Consider the following 16,850-nt stretch of genomic DNA (forward strand, 5'->3'; position numbering starts at 1 on the left):
ATCCAAAAGAATCCTACATAACATTATACACCCTAACAAGCTTGTTAAGGCTGAAGCATGCTTGCTAAGGCTGAAAATCGTGACTTTGTTCCTGGGATCAGAAGATAATGCAGTAATCATTGACATCTTTTCACTTACAACATACCTGAAATCACAAAGCTCAGGATGGCTGCCAACTTGAACAAAATAAGAGAAAGAGAGAATGACATCAGTGGAGGATTCTGAAGCTACAATATAATTGTGTCATCATCCCAAACAGACATCCAGCTTAGATCCAAAGAGTCTTAGTAGGTGCCCACTGTTCATTTCCCGTTTAGCTCCCTGCTCATCCCTCTTCCCACCCAGCTCATGCCAGCTGACTCAACGGGCCGCACTCTTCTCTTCACATTCTCTCAATTGCAAGCCATCAGTTCACATCATCTTCAACAGCAAGTTCAATCTACTCATTTAGTCAAATAGTATTTGTTGAGTAACTGGCATTTTCCAAACACCATGCTTGAGTTAGATTTGGGGTGCAAAAAATATGTTTCCTGAACCTACGGTGCATTTCTACACAGAGTGCTCCTAAACATGGTGGGTGAAGATGAAGAGATGGTTCTTCTCCAACCCTAACACTTACTTCCATGTGGAAGGAGCCACATTAGGGAAACACTCTGCCTCATTCTAGAAGATTAAGTGTCTTTGTCTTATTAGTGAGTTGGAAAAAAAAAATTGATTCTGCATCTTTTCTCCCTTAGGAGCCATCCTGGCCTCAGAGAGCATTCATTCTACTGTACTGCTCCAGGGCTTAAGGTTCCCAGGGTCAGAGATCCATGGGAAGAGGCCTGAACTGGCACAAGCCTTCCTGCAACGAGAGGAGCCAATCTCTCCACCTGTAGAGTTCAGTATTAGAAAGCCTACTTGCCCACAGCCACGAATCACACTCTTCCATGTGAGCTGCTGTCAGCAATGAAGGTGATATTTTGCTCCCCTACCTGCCTTACAGTTTTGACTTGTCTCTTAACATACTAATAATTCAAGTGGGGAAGAGAAGTGATGTTGATAAGCCTTCCCAAGAATATTAACATGTGCCTCAAATCCTCGGCCCTTACCTGAGCTCTTGCCCGAAATTTAATGCTATGGGGATGTATCCAGGTGGAATTTTCACACCCTCAAACTCAAGACTTCATCTACAAAAAGGTGCTTCAATAGCCTCATAAAAGAGAATCAGAAGCTCACCCCAAATGTTCCTGTTTCAATCACAGGCTCCTTCATTCATCAGCTCATTCACCTTTGACTCCTCTTCCTCTGCAGTACGATCAGCACAAAGACCTGTTGGGGTTTTTGCCAGAATTTCTTATTCATTTGCTCTTTTAGCTCTAATCCTAGTCTAGACTTCATGTCTACTTGTCATGGAAGCTCAGCAGATAGATTTGGCTGATCCCAGGTTTTCCCTCATCAGTTTTTCCTCTCTAGCAGAGCTGACATAACTTCCCTCAGCTTCCACTTTGACCATGGATGGTATTCCCTTCATAAATGTTTCTGGTGGCTGCGATCTCCAGATCAAACTCAGTCTGCAGATTTAAAGGCCGTGCCATAAGCAGACATAATACAGTCAACATTTCTCTCTTTGTTATCCTTGGCTCTACTCATGCTTAACTCTTATGAACCAAAATCATGGTATGCTTTGCACACATGCCTTTTCTCAAATTGTAAACCTCACACACATCCAGAATCACCTTCTGCCCTCCTGATCATCTCCTCCAAATGTTTATGGTCTAATGCAAAGCCCAATGCTTTCACCTTTTCATGCATTTCCAGTTGCATCACACAGTTTCCCAGCTAAGCACATACTGTATTAATTGGTGTGTCCTGTGGCTTATTATTCTTCTTTATCTGAGCTGAATTACTGTGAGTTCCTAGAGCTGAGGAATCAGGTTATGCTTCCTATACCATAACATTCAGTGTTAATTGTAGAGGAGCAACAAGTAAATATTTAATGGCTGATTGACTTATAAATAAAAAAGTAATTGTCTTCACCTAAGAGATGGTTAAATTAAATAGTCTGAAATTTAAGAGATTCCAGTGATCTGATCACTGGAATTTCTAACCTGACCTCTTTGACTTTCTCTGTTGCTCCAAACAAGCCACTGTAGCTACTTTGGACTCATCATCCTCTTAATCTAAAAATGGAAGCAAGACTTGTCATCTGTCTTATTCACAGACAATGGTGAGGAGTATCCGAGTCAATGCAAAGCACATGGCTAATACAAGGTTTAATAAAAATGATAAATAACATCTATTACAAAATTGAACCATTGTTCAATTTCTTCTGCCCTTTCAGTCCTTTGATTCAATATTCTCTCACTGAAATCTGAGAGCTTTAATTTGAGAAAGTGTTTAACTAATAATCATAGACTTTCTACATTAACCTTTTCTTATCATTAGGCACACCTGGATGATATCAAATTATTCTTTTAAGGAAATCAATATGTCACTAAAAGTGCATAGAGAAACACCTGGTAATGGAACATCGGGTAAGGGAAACCTGGGCTTAAAAACTGTATCAGAGCAAGATGGCAAAATAGATGGCTCCTGACTAGTTTCACTCTGAGAAAGAGCAACTGGCAACTCATAGGCAAGACGTTTTTGTGAGATCTGAGAACCTGGGAGTGAGGCTAAAGCACCCAACTTGGAACCTAAAACCCAAGAAAAAATGCATTAGTCTAGTAAGAGAAAAAGTTTCACTTTGACCTCAAATCCCCTCCTTCAGGCCAGAGTAATGCCAGGGGGCTCCCCCACTACAATTTCTCCAGTGGGTAAAGGAGAGCCAGAGGTGAACACCTGGCTTCCCCACATTCCAGGAAGCTCCCCAGGAAACACACTTAGGTATTGCCTCATAGGGGTTCCTGGAGGGTCTGTTACAGGGAGAGAAGAGGAAGGGGCTCACAGTAACAGGGGTGTAGATCTCAGTGGACGGTGCTCCTGCTGACAGCACAGCCTTACCTCAGAAGCAGACAACAGCTCTGACCATCTGTGGACCCAAACTGGTGGCCCTGTCTGATCAGGGAGCTTGGTCGGCAGTTCTGCTCACTTTGGGTGTATAGCCAAGCGGGTCCCAGTGGCACAACCCATTCTACAACCCCACCCAGAATGGCGGTGAAGCAAGTTGGCAGCTCCACTCAACTGCAGGACGTGGCCTCCAGCCCTGCCTGACCAGAGAGTCTGGCCAGAGGACTTGAGCATCTGTGGAGCCTGTCCTACAGCCCTGCCCAACTGCAGAATATAACCTCCACCACCCCCCTGCAAGGGAGCCCAAAAAGCAACCTCAGGCAGCCTTCAAGCCTGAGCCTACAGTACTTCCCCATTGCTGAGCACAGAAAGTGGCCTCTTCCAGGCAGAGAGCCCAGCTAGCCACATTGCCCAATCATGGAGCATAGCCTGTAGCCCCACCCATCCAGGGAGCCCGGACAACAACCCCGCCTAACAGTGCAGCACAGCCTCCAGACACACCCAAATGCAGAGTGCAGTGGGCAGCTCCAGGGATGCCAGCCAGAGAACCGGCATGAGTGGAGCCCAGCCAGCTGCCTGCCCAGACTGAACGGAGTCCACCCAGTGACACCATCTGGCTAGGGAGCTCAGCCTGGTGAATACAGATTCATAAATTCTCAACAAAACACTAGCAAGCCAAATTCAATGGCACATTAAAAGCATCAGACACAATGACTAAGTGGGCCTTATTCCTGGGATGCGAAGATGGGACAATATACACAAATCAATGATTATGATAGAGCACATTAATAGAATGAATCATAAAAATCATGTGATCTTATCAATTGGTACAGAAAAAGCATCTGAGAAAATAGAACATCCTTTTATAATATATAATAAACACTCAAAATTGGATATAAAAGAAATATACCTTGATATAATAAAGATGTTTGACAGCTTTTCCTCTAAGGCCAGGAATAATCAAGGATGCCCACTCTCACCAATCCTATTCAACACAGTTCTAGAAATCCTAGCCAGAGCAATTAGGCAAGAAACAGAATTAAAAGGAATCCAAATCAGGAAAGAAGTAAAATTGTCTTTGCTTGTAGGTGACCATATATTTAGTAAACTTTAAATACTCTACAAAAAATTATTAGATCTAATAAATGGATTCAGTAAAGTTGCAAAACATACAAACAACAAACAAAAATCTGTGTTTCTGTATACTAACAATAAACTATCTGAAGAAGACATAAAGAAAACAATCTTATTTACAATAGCATCAAAAACAATGAAGTACTTAGGAACAAATTTAAAGGAGGTGAAAGATCTGTACACTTCAAATAGGACACTATAGGACAATGATAAAAGAAACTGAAAAAGATGCAAATAAATGGAAATTCTTCTCATGTTCATAGATCAGAAGAATTAACATTGTTAAAATATCCATACAATTCCAAGTGATCTATAGATTCAATGCAATACATATTAAAATTTCCATGATACTTTTCACAGAAATAGAGAAAAAAACCATCCTAAAATTCATGGAACCATAAAAGACCCCAAGTAGCCAAAGCAATCTTGAGAAAGAAGGACAGGGTTGGAGGCATTGCACTTCCTGATTTTATACCATATTACAAAGCTCTAGTAATCAAGCAGGATGGTGCTGGCATAAAAGAGACACACAGACCAGTGGAATAGAATCAAGTGTCCAGAAACAAAGGCACACAGAATAAATGTACAGTCCACTAGTATTTGACAAAGGAATCTAGAATACTCATTGGAGAAAAAGAATAGTCCTCAGTAAATGGTGATGGGAAAACTGGATATCCATATGCAAAGGATGAAATCTAACTCCTATATTACACAATGTACCAAAACTAATTTAATATAGATTAAAGACATAAATATAAAACCTGAAACAATAATACTCCTAGAAGAAAATGGAGAAAAATCTCCTTGACATGGTCTTGGCAATGATTTTTTGTAAAGGACACTAAAAGCAAAAGTAACAGAAGAAAAAAATAGACAAGTGGACAACATTAAACTGAAAAGTGTATGCCCGGTAAAAGAAACAATCAACAAAATGAAAAGGTAACCTGTGGAATAGGAGAAAATATTTGCAAACCATATATCTGATAAGGGATTAATATCTAAAACATATAAAGAACTCATATAACTCAATATAATAAAAAATCCATTAAAAATTTATTTTAACAATGGGCAGAGGACCTGAATAGACATTTTGCAAAAAGTTATACTAATGGCCAATAGATACATAAAACGGTGTGCCCCAGATAATGAAGGTGTGCAGGGGTCAGTCCTGAACGAGCTTGGGGAAACTTTCAGGGAGCCACTTTTTTGAATTTAGTTTCAAATAAGTTTGAGTTTCCTATGTGGGGAGCAGGAGATAGGAATGAGGAAGGAAAATATAATCCTTGTAAGAACCTGCAGTGGGTCAAATGAAATAATGGCACCTTTTCTTTGTTAAACTACAATAAAAAAGACATTGCATATGGCTACAGAAAATATACAAGTGGTCATTTGTAGTTGGAGGAAGAAAGGTGGCGGATTATGGAAAGTCCTGCATGTTAGAAGGAGGAGTTTTGATTTTGTCTACCCAGGGGGAAAAATGTGAAACCATTAGTGATTACTATAGCATTTCTGTTTCAGAAAGAACATTCTGGGGAAACATGTGAAGACAAAGAGAGAGACAAGACATGAAACTTTTGTTAAGAGGCAAGAAATCAGAAGACTGAATTAGGACAAGTGAAAACAGAAGAAAGAAGTTGCTAGATATTTTGGACCAGAGGACAGACGGGTACAGGCCATGAGGAAGAAGAATTCCTACAGTGTTTACTGAATCTGCCACCCCTTTAAGTTTTAATAGCCAAGTACTGGAAGCAACCTAAGTGCCCATCAGCAAATGAGTGGATCCAAAAACTATGGTATATTTACACAATGGAATTCTACGCAGCAGAGAGAAAGAAGGAGCTTATACCCTTTGCAACAGCATGGATGAAACTGGAGAGCATTATGCTAAGTGAAATAAGCCAGGCAGTGAGGGACAAATACCATATGATCTCACCTTTAACTGGAACATAATCAACAAAAGAAAAAAGCAAACAAAATACAACCAGAGACATTGAGGGGGGGAACAATCTAGCAGTGGCCAGGGGGGAGTGGGGTGGGGACAGTGGGAAGAGGGGATTGCAGGAACTATTATAAAGGACACATGGACAAAATCGGGGGGGATGGTGAGGGAGGGAGGTGGGTTCAGCTGGGGTGGGGGGAGGGAAGGGGAGAAAAGGCACACAACTGTAATTGAGTAACCATAAAAAAAAAAGAAAAGAAAATTGATAAGTGGGAGACACCGACAAATTCACAGAATCAATGAAAGATCCATCTAACCCTTAAAACCCACACCTTCAATTTAATGAAATGTATTGCGCTAAAAAAAAAGAACATGACTTTTATTATGTAAACTATCAGATGTTTATTTAATTTCCATTTCAAATATTTTCAAGTAAAAATATGTACAAAAATATATATACAAAAACTGAAGCAGCTAGAAGCATGACAAGTATACATTAACACAATTGAAATTAAATTCAATGCAAAATTGAGTGACATCATATTGCACCAAAATGTATTCCATGCAAAAAACATACGCATCAAGAGTTTCCGCCAGATGAAATCACACTTATTTCACAGTATCTTACCACTTACACAAATAGCCCCTAAACACCATCTGGCAGCGTGATTTCAGCACCAGAACTCGCCCCAGAAGGAAATCATTAAGCTGCACAAAAATCCATTTTATTTCACACGTCACATGCTGGTACAGGCATCGGTGCCAGAGAACCGTAAGAAACGCAACACAATCCACAAATGAAAGTCCCTCTGCACCATTTATATTCTCACAGTTACATATCTTTGTACCCTGAATTCTACTGCAAGGAAGGTGCAGGAAAGGAGTTTTGCTCTTTAAGAATTTATTAACGTGAGACGTTGTGTAAAATTTGTATAAAATATGCACGATCCCCTTTACCACATTTCACCATCACAATGCCCAGGTGAGGAAACCCACCACGGATGAGGACCATTGAGGAAACTGAGGCTCACTCTTCCTCAGTGGATTTCTCCGTTCCTGCATTTGAGATCGCCAGGCCAAATCCAGCATACCCCTGCCCGATCCCCCCTGCCCGATCCCCCCTCCCCGCCAGCCCCCAGTTAGGGGAGTGGTACAGAGTCATAACAGATGCATTCCAGATCCGAGTTAAGGGGTATGTATGTCTACCTGGCCCATAAATTACAGTGTAAGCACAGATCAAAGAGACGGCTGCCAGCACAACACACCAGAGGGACCCGACCGCCGCTTTCCCACTGGGCTAAATTGATCCCATCGGAGTAAATTATTGATGCTTGACACAGACTATAAAAGGCATTTAAATACATTCATCTATGGTACCTAATGAGACATTAATATGAACATATCAACATACATACAAATTGTTCTACCCCTTGATAATTGAAAAAGAAGTTATGGTGACTGAGTCAAATTTTTAACACAAAGCTCACTAAGCCCATTTTCATAAAGTAAATGCAGATATTCTTACTATAAAAAGGCATGAAAGATTCATCATGAGATAAATTCTGAGTAATTAAAAACCATCTCCACCAGTGCATCACAACCACCTCATCCACTCTATGAAAAGCAAAACCCGAGCTCTGTGAAATCTTGAGTCAAATCGTTATCAGAAAACTAGGACAAATTAAGTTCTCCCAGCGTTCCATCCAGGCGGCCACGTGGCTTGCCTTTCTCTGACTTGCGCATACTACAAAGCCACGGGGAGCCAGCATTTAACATCAGCGAAACACAGCCGCGTGTTTGTTCCCCAGTGTGGCCTAGAGACACTCTGTCACGGCACGGAGCAATGCACTCTGACCACAGCGGATGTTTATGTTCACAAACTCTCAAAATAGCAGGAGGTACCACTGCAAACCCATCACTAGTGTGCTGCGATCAGTTTAGGAAGAGAGAGAAATTTGGGGCCAATGCCTGTCTTCAAACTAACCAGCCACTTCGAACGCAGGCGTTGGCCCCAAATTGCCTAAAAGAGTTAAAAGAGATATGCCATCCTCTAAACATGGGTAATGTAAAAAGAAGACCCCAGTTTTCAACATGTTAAGTGTTAATACTTTAGTTCCAGAGTCACGGCAGTGGTAATAACATTCACAAGGGTGAACTACTAGGTGAAATGTTTCTCCGTGGAATAGATCAAAATAATCCCAGACTACTTAAAATTTTGGGAGGATTCTTGTGGTTTGTGTGATAACCATTAATTACTACATGTATTGTGTTTTGCTTCCAGAGCAATTAAAAAGTGCTATGTGGTAGTGTCTAAAATTATGAATATACACAGTGGTTTAATATAGGTCAATTCTATATAAGCATACATTCATTTGAAACAAGCTGTTTTATTTCTCCAAACAATTTTTCTACTTTAATATTTTTGTATTGCATTGGTCGGTAAAGGGCAATTTGGAATGAAGGAGAAATGCTAGGGAAAAAGAGCTAAGAAATTCTTTGAAATCAGACAGTTCTAACCTGGACCCAGGGAACCACATTGCATTGCTTCCCAGTGTGAGATGAATGAGCTTCTGAGCACGTGCCAGAGCTTGGGCAGGAATAAGTGAGGTCTAACTTCTCAGCCCAAGCGGTACAGCTGTAACATCCAAAGACCCACTGGTTTCCCACAAGATGCTGTGCAAAATACCATCACACAAGGTGCTCAAAATACAGTCACTGCTGCAGAAGAGATAACTGTGCATTAGCTTTTATTTTTCCTCTAGCTCTCAGAGTGGCCTGTACAGGTGGCAACAAGAGGTAACATGGATCCAGCAAGCAAGTCTTCTAATCAATAAATTAAATCACTTGAAAGTATTTTAAAAAATCAGTAGTGTATATGTGGAGGAGGAAAAAGTATGTTCACTTTGAAACCAGTGCATCCATTTTTGTATAGCACTCACATGCCTAATGCCCCACAGTTTCTTGAGAGGATGGTTAACTATGAAACTGTTAAGGCTATTATTGATACTTTAAACGTACCCTTGATCTACTCAGCTGAAAAACACTCATGTAACAGATAACTACTTGGAGACTGTTATCATCCTCCAGTGATATTTTAAAGGCTATTGTACCACAGAGGGCCGGGGGTCGGGCTACCAAGGATGTAAACGTAAGTGGTAATTTCGCTCTAAGAAAATCGGTAATTGTGTAAACTCACTCCTATCTTGAGGACATAATGCCAAAAATTAATAACAAGGGAATCATTGATTCATTCCAAAAATCAGAGAAATGGTTCAAAGAGATCAAGTTAATATCCTTAGAGCATATAAAGAACAATATCTCACAACATACGGAAAACTGGCAAACTTTCTGTGAGACCATGTTTTATGCCTTTGTGTATTTGTATCAAACCTAAAACTAGACTGAACATTTATTTTTTCACACCAACTAATATGAAAAATACAACAAAAAGAAGAAAGGATTATTTCTTTAAAATGGCTGTTAAAATATCTTTGAAGAAGTACAGTAATACCACCTAGAGGTTACACTTTTAGGTGTTGCTATATTGAGAAAGATTAAAAATGCAATTCAAGGGAAATTATCCCCAAAAAATTTATGGGTAATAATTATTTTACCTGTACATTAATAATGTAAACAAAAGCAGTCAAAGTGACTCATTCTCTACCCTAGTTTACAGCCACCAGGAGCTCATCAGCAGTTAAACAATGACACGCTCCAATTCCGACCTCGGTCAGGAAGTCAAATGGAACTGCAAACACCGTCGGCACCCACACACAGCTCGCCACCGAGGGTACGAGGAAGCAAGGCTACAATGAAGGGAAATGGAACTTCGTCTGCTCTCAAATCCAAGTCTCTACATTTCTTTCCAACCCCAAAACAGAACTGCAGTTAGAATCCCACGTATTATTTTTCTATCACTCAGAACTGAAAAAAAAGTCAAAGGTGAAACTCTCTCCTTATATATTACATAATGTATATGATGAAAAAGCCACGTATGGAGAGAGATTAACCCACAACTGTATTTAAAAATATATTTTGGCCTTGGTTAGGTATCTCATTGGTCAGAGAGTCGTACTGACACACTGAGGTAGCTGGTTAGATCCCTGGTCAGGGCACATACAAGACGCAACCAAGGAATGCATGAATGAGTGGAACAAATCATTCTCTCTCTCTCTCTCTCTCTCCACTCTCCCTCCCTCCTCCCTTTCTCCTTCTCTCTCCCCCTCTTCAATCAATAAAAATAAAAAATACAGGGTCCAGCAGAAGTACTGCGACTGACTGTGGCTAGTAGGGTAGTTGAATGTCTCACACGAGACGGACAGCAATGTGACCATTTCACCTAAAATGTCACCGAGCGTGCTTGAGTGTGGTATTGCTGTGTTACAGAATTACACACACACTATGACTCTGTAATAAGAGACTTGGTATAGATTACCAGCTCATAAAAAAGGGGCATTGTTTGTGCTGGACCCTGTGTGTGTGTGTGTGTGTGTACACCTCAAGCTTATTTCTAATAGAAAAAGTAATGGAAATGTTTTACCTTACTCAAAGTGGTATTCGATTATGTAGGGCCAGAAGTATATATAATTTTGCTGATCTTCTTCAAGAAAATTAACACATAATTCCTAATGCAAAATCAGGTCCAGGACCCTGGAAGGGGCATGTCTAGGTCAGCGGCATTGAAGCCCCCGTTTCTTTAGCTTGGTGGGGTAGCCCCCTTTGCGCAGCAGGCAATTAATTTTTAATATCTCCCTGACTATACTGCATAACGAACTACACCAAATCGTTATTACCTCCAAACACACACTACTTTCATTGCCCGCTTCTCTGACCTTTGGTTTTCTATCCTTTCATAACCTACCTAATCATAACAAACCAACTACAGGCCAAAGATGTCCCCTTTCTTAGCTATCATTACATTTATCTTCAAATACAGATAAAATAAAAGTTTCCTGAAGACTGATTAGCATTCATGAGGAATTCTGTTGAGGGATGTAACTAAACTCACGTGAACCTTCTGTTGATGTATCAAATAGCGACTGGGGGAAAAATTTTACCAGACACATAAGACAATCTGGAAATTTGTTCCAACATAGTTATTTTAGCGTTAAACAAACCAGCATGCACTTCTAATATGTCCTAAGTCTGTGCCAGCAGCGTGCTGGCAGAGATACGGTACTAGCATAGCACATGAGTGCATGCACACGCCTAACATGTATGTTCGGTCTGGAGTCAGAGATCGTTTCTGCAGGATGCCATCCTGAGTAACAATGATGAGTATTGCTTCTCTGACTACAGAAACCCTGTGTCTTGTCGCGATGCACCCTAAACTAAATTAAAGCATAACTTAATCTCCATCACTTTCTTAAAAAATTACTGATTTTCTGTTTAGTTAAAATGGTATTACAATAGTATTAGAACTTCAGTAATTAAAAATTATTTTGATAATGATGGGAAAAATAATGAACATGTATTCTACTTAGCCTGTACAATGATATATTTGAAAGAGAAGCCAGAACTCGAAGTAAGCAAATAAATAAAATGCAGACACATCTGTGGATACCAGCACATAAACCTCAGGAATCATCCAGCACCATGCAAACCTCTCCATGTGACTTTACTTTTTTTAATCCTTACACACAAAAAAAAATTCAAGAAGAGTTTTCTGGTTTAGATTAAAAAATAGGAATGTAAAGGAAATTTATTTTTACCTCCAGCAACAATGTAGTGGGAAGCTATATGGATAAATGGGTATAGGAAGTAGAGACCACAGATCAAATTTTGAAATGCTATGGCAAGAGAAAAAGGAAAACCTTTTATGAATTTACTTAAAGGCCCAAACACTAGGTTTGCTGAAAAATTTCAATCTTGGATTTATGGTAAATATTATCAAGAGCAAAAATGGAAATTTGTGATTTGGAATTGCTCCAAATTATGAATTATCATTACTACTTTGGCCAACTGTCTGTGAACTCTGCATCTTCTCTTGATTTTAATCAGTGTAATTCTTTCAAAAATTCTTATTTTCAAATTGACAAAGAAATTAAAGGATGAAACACACTCAGGTTATGATGAACTACTTCACTTTAGATGTATGTAAATAATAGATAACAAATTTCATTGTGACACTACTCTCAGTAGAAAATCGCACAATACTTTCTGAGCCTAGCATAACATCTGCCTGGAATACACATGCATACACAGTTTCTACTTCTTTCAGTGAATTTTTTATCCGTTATCTCTTTTGTAAGTAGAATGATAATTAAGGTGAGGAAATGAATGACAAAGCCTAGATATAGAGGTGGAAAATTTTTAGAAACATCAGTTGTGAATCTTATTTAGCAGTGACATTTCTTCCTCGATTTTTATGTAAATATATGTCTTTTCCTAATGGATCTGGACAGTTTTATCCAAAGAGATATTTTAACAGAATATAAAATGTATAAAGGAAATGTACAACCTGTCAAAATTCATCACCATGTAAAAATAACTATGAAATAAAAAAAAAAAAACTGTCCAGAATACCTGTCTCTGCATAGACACATGAGTATAGGATTGGGCATAACATTGTGGGTACTTTCTTTCTTGATGGTTTTTGTCTTACGCTGATATTGTAACTTGAAGACTTGAAAATGCACATATTTAGATGTATTTATCAAGGGTGAATTATTCACCCAACAGATGATGGTGCTCACCCAACTGGTTGCTGCTTTGCTACAGGAAAGGGGTCCCATCCTCTTCCTGATCGGACCGGCTGCTCTGGGAGACAGAACGTCACCCAACCTCAGAGCTTCCTGATGGCGAGTGAAAAATACACCCTAACATAATAAATTCTCAAGGGTTTTTACTTAAATATAAGTCCTGGATTTGTCCCATAAACTACAACTCCTAGAAGCTCTTCTTTAAAGTATTCATTAAAAAGTAGGCATATCCCCTCTGTCCTTTGTTCAAAACGCTCTGAGAATCATCCCTTAAAATGTCAGTGATACCTAAGTTGGTACCTACAGGGAAGCAATGCAATGTCATGCAAAACAAATTTCTCTCTTTCCTCTGTCCGTAATGACGATGTATGCTTTTTTTTCCTTTCTCAGGATTAACAGAAAACACTTTTCACAGTATGGTCATCTCGACAATGTAAAAACTGTTTTTTACAAAACCCATTTATACAGAAAACATCTCAGTCTTCGTTTTTGAAGGCTCTTCACCGTGATATGTTATAGAGAAAGACCACCGAAGTAATTGTCCATTCCACAGTCTTTTCCCCTCACCTCAACAGGTAGGCATCAGGACTCAAGAATCAAGTGAATTCATGGTATAGTTGCGTATCTGCTTTCTGTAACTACATGGGGTTAAAACTACATTTCCTAGAAACCAGTTTGAATATGCTAAAAGATATGAATAGAAGTAACTGATTCCTTTGGTCCATCACCCAAGTTGCAATCCTCTGGGTTTTCATAAAATGAAGTGAACGTCCACATTTTGTTTTGGCCCTTTGGGCAGAAACAAGGCCAAGGACAGATGGCCAAGATTTCAAATGCATTAATTCATAATTTATGACAAGCTTCTTCTGGTACAACTTCCAGTATTATTTGTAATGTTCTGGTTATTCTGCCTACAAAGAAATAATGAAGAAAAATTAAAAAATGCACAGACATTAGAAATGCATAGAAAACAGCAAATTGTGAATTATTTTGGGTTGAATACTGAAAACACACAATCGCTAGTTCATAGAGCACTTTCAGGAATTATTTACTTCATTGGAATCCTATCATGCTCAATTAATGTTTCACTTCTACAACTTCCCATGATGGCTTCTCAGCAAGAATATGTTATTATTTTATATTAAAATAAGGAATTTTACTATGAATCAGGACACTGAAATATTTGAGACAATAGAATCGAGATACAAATAAATGCTCCAAAACATTTCACATTCAGTTTAAATTTGCTTTGTTGTCTTTGCACCTAGGAGATTACAATCAATTCCTCAGCAAAATCAGGAGAAAAACCAGAATAAAATTTCCAGTCTCAAACTTGCAGTCGATTACTGAGCAAAACCACTCGTCTCCCATTCGCCTCAGGAGCTGACCTCAGCAAGGTCAAGGGCTAGGAGGTCCCAACACTCATCACCCCCTTAGAAAACAAAAAGGGTGAAAAGCGACAAACTGAAGAAAATAGCTCAAGAAAAGCTCTAGAAAACAAAAAAGCAGCCAAACCCTGGCAGAGCTCAAAACTCGAGGATGGCCACACAGGTAAGAAAGCATTTTGCCCACATCACCCTGTCCTCCCGCAGGAGACCTGCGGAAGTTCCCCAACAGGGAGCCTCACCATTGAGGACCTTCACAGCTCTTGCTGGGGAGGACTCCCACACTCTGCAGCAGGCGGATCCCCCGGACTGAGTAGCCTGGAGGCCCCCCACCTCTGAATCTCTTCCCAAATGCTTGAGCTATTGCTGAGGGGAGAGTCGCCCTCGGGCCCCTGGCAGACACTATGTCCCACTCACAGAGATTTGGTGCCACAGCACCTTACCACGCAGGAGATCTGAGACGCCACTGCTCTTTGCCCAGCTCAGCCAGGCTTTTTCCCTCAGGACAGGCTTTTTCCCACCCCCACGTGGACAGCCTCCCCTGCTTGGGGGCCCTGCCCCCAGGGTCCACAATCACACTTTGGCTGCCACTACTGGGCTGTGCTGCTGCTGCCTAGCCCTCCCCTCCCCCGTCCCCTGGCTGACACAGTGAACTGTCTTTGTTGAGATGGCTCTTGCTGCCCCAAGCCCTGCCCCTGGGCCTCAGCTCCTGGCTCTGACCCCTCATTGCCAGGGGCACTGCCACTCCTGTGAGCCTCACTCTCCAGGCAGTTCAAGGAGCAGACCCGTCAAACCCTGCCCCAACCCAGAAAAGCCCAGGAGCAGATGGTTTCACTGGTGAGTTGCACCAAGCACAAAGAGTAAACGCCAATGCTTCTCAAACTGTTCAAAGAACTGGAAGAGGCAGGAATACTCCCAAACTCATTTTACAAGGCAACACTGCCCTGATACCAAAGTCAGACAAAGACATTATGAGAAAGGAAAATTACAGACCAATATCCTTGATGAATATGGATGCAAAAATTCTTGGCAAAATATTAGCAAACCAGATTCATGAACACATTAAAGGATCATTCACCATGATCACGTGAGATTTATCTCAGAAATGTAAGGCTGGCTCATCATAGTACTGGAAGTCTTAGCCAGAGCAATTAGGCAGAGAAAGAAATAAAAGGCATCCATATCAGAAGAAAAAAGTAAAATCATCTCTGTTCACTGATGACATCTTACATAAAAATAGAAAAAGACAGACATCTCATGTTCCAAGACTGGGAGCATTTGCTTTGTGAAAATGTCCATATGACCCAAGATGACCTTTGATTCAGTACGATCCTGATCAAAATCCCAATGTCATTTCTAAAATACATAGAAAAACTGTCATAAAATTTGTTTGGAACCACAAAAGACCCCAAGTAACCCAAGTTACACTGAGCAAGAACAAAGCTGGAGGCATCACGATACTCATTTCAAGCTATATTACAAAACTATAGTAAACAAAATAGTATGGCACAAAAACAGGCACATAAATTAGTAGAACAAAAGAGAACTGACACATAACCCCCATATATAGATAATTAACTTATTTTTGACAAGGATACCAAAACCACACAATAGGGAAAGGGCAGAAGACAGGATATCTACATACAAAAGAAAGAAACTGGACCCCTACCTTATACCACCCACAAACTTTAACTTGAAATGGAGCAAAGATTTCAATGTAAGACCTGAAATGACAACACTTCTAGAAGGAAACATAGAAAAAAGGATCCTTGACATTGGTCTAGGCAACGATTTCTTGGTTTAATCACCAAAGCACAAGCAATAAAAATTAAAACAAGTATGACTACATTAAACTAAAGAGCTTCTGCACAGCAAAGGAAACAGTAAGTTGAAAAGACAACATACAGAATGGGAGAAAATGTTAGCCAAGCATATATCCAAAATACAGGGTCTGGCACAAATTATGCCTTTTAATTACAAAATCATAATCGTGTAATTCTGTAACATAACAATATCACACTCAAGCGTACCATATGACATTTTAGGTGAAATGTTCAAATTGGCATCCATCTCATGGGAGACATTCATGTCCCCTACCACCCACACTCAAGTAAGCCTTACTCTGCCAGACCCTGTATATGAAGAACTCAGTTAACTCAATAGAAGAAAGAAAAAATAACCCAATGTAAAAAATGGTCAAAGAACCTGAATAGGCACTTTCCAAAGAAGACCAACAAATGGCCAACATATATACAAACAGTTGTTCCACATCACTAACCATCAGAAAAATGCAAAACAAAACCACAACGAGATGTCACCTTACGCATGTTAGGATGCTATGCGTAAGGATGCTAGAACTTAACACATGGTACTGTTACCAGGCAGCTCATGGACTGGACTCGCCTGCCGTCCGCACTCTAAGTAGCAGAGACAAGGTGACAGGTACCAGGGTTCCTGATGACTGCATGGAGCATGGAGGCCTGTAGGCCTGGGACATTCAAATCAGACACTCACATAAGAGAGGCAATAAACAAAAAATCCATATTCTTAAAAAAAAGACAAGAGAGAGCAATATTGGCAAGGGTGTGAAGGAAAGGGAATCCTTACAAGGATACAGTGTTGGTGGGAATGTAAATTGGAACAGCCATGATGGAAAACAGTAGGGGGTCCTCAAAATATTAAAAATAGAACTACCATATG

At 40.1% G+C, this 16,850-nt stretch overlaps 1 protein-coding gene across 1 annotated transcript in view; it reads right to left on the reverse strand.

Moving 5' to 3' along the window:
• Nucleotides 1-8,355: 8,355 nt before the first annotated feature.
• Nucleotides 8,356-16,850, reverse strand: part of SLC7A11 (solute carrier family 7 member 11) — a 71,629-nt gene continuing 63,134 nt past the window's right edge. Inside the window, exon 12 of the mRNA XM_024568779.4 lies at nucleotides 8,356-13,676. Within this exon, the coding sequence (XP_024424547.1) occupies nucleotides 13,609-13,676 (68 nt within the window). The 3' untranslated portion in view covers nucleotides 8,356-13,608. The remainder of the gene's footprint in view (nucleotides 13,677-16,850) is intronic.

This window comes from Desmodus rotundus, chromosome 9 (assembly GCF_022682495.2).
Source record: "Desmodus rotundus isolate HL8 chromosome 9, HLdesRot8A.1, whole genome shotgun sequence".
NCBI classification, from domain to species: domain Eukaryota; kingdom Metazoa; phylum Chordata; class Mammalia; order Chiroptera; family Phyllostomidae; genus Desmodus; species Desmodus rotundus.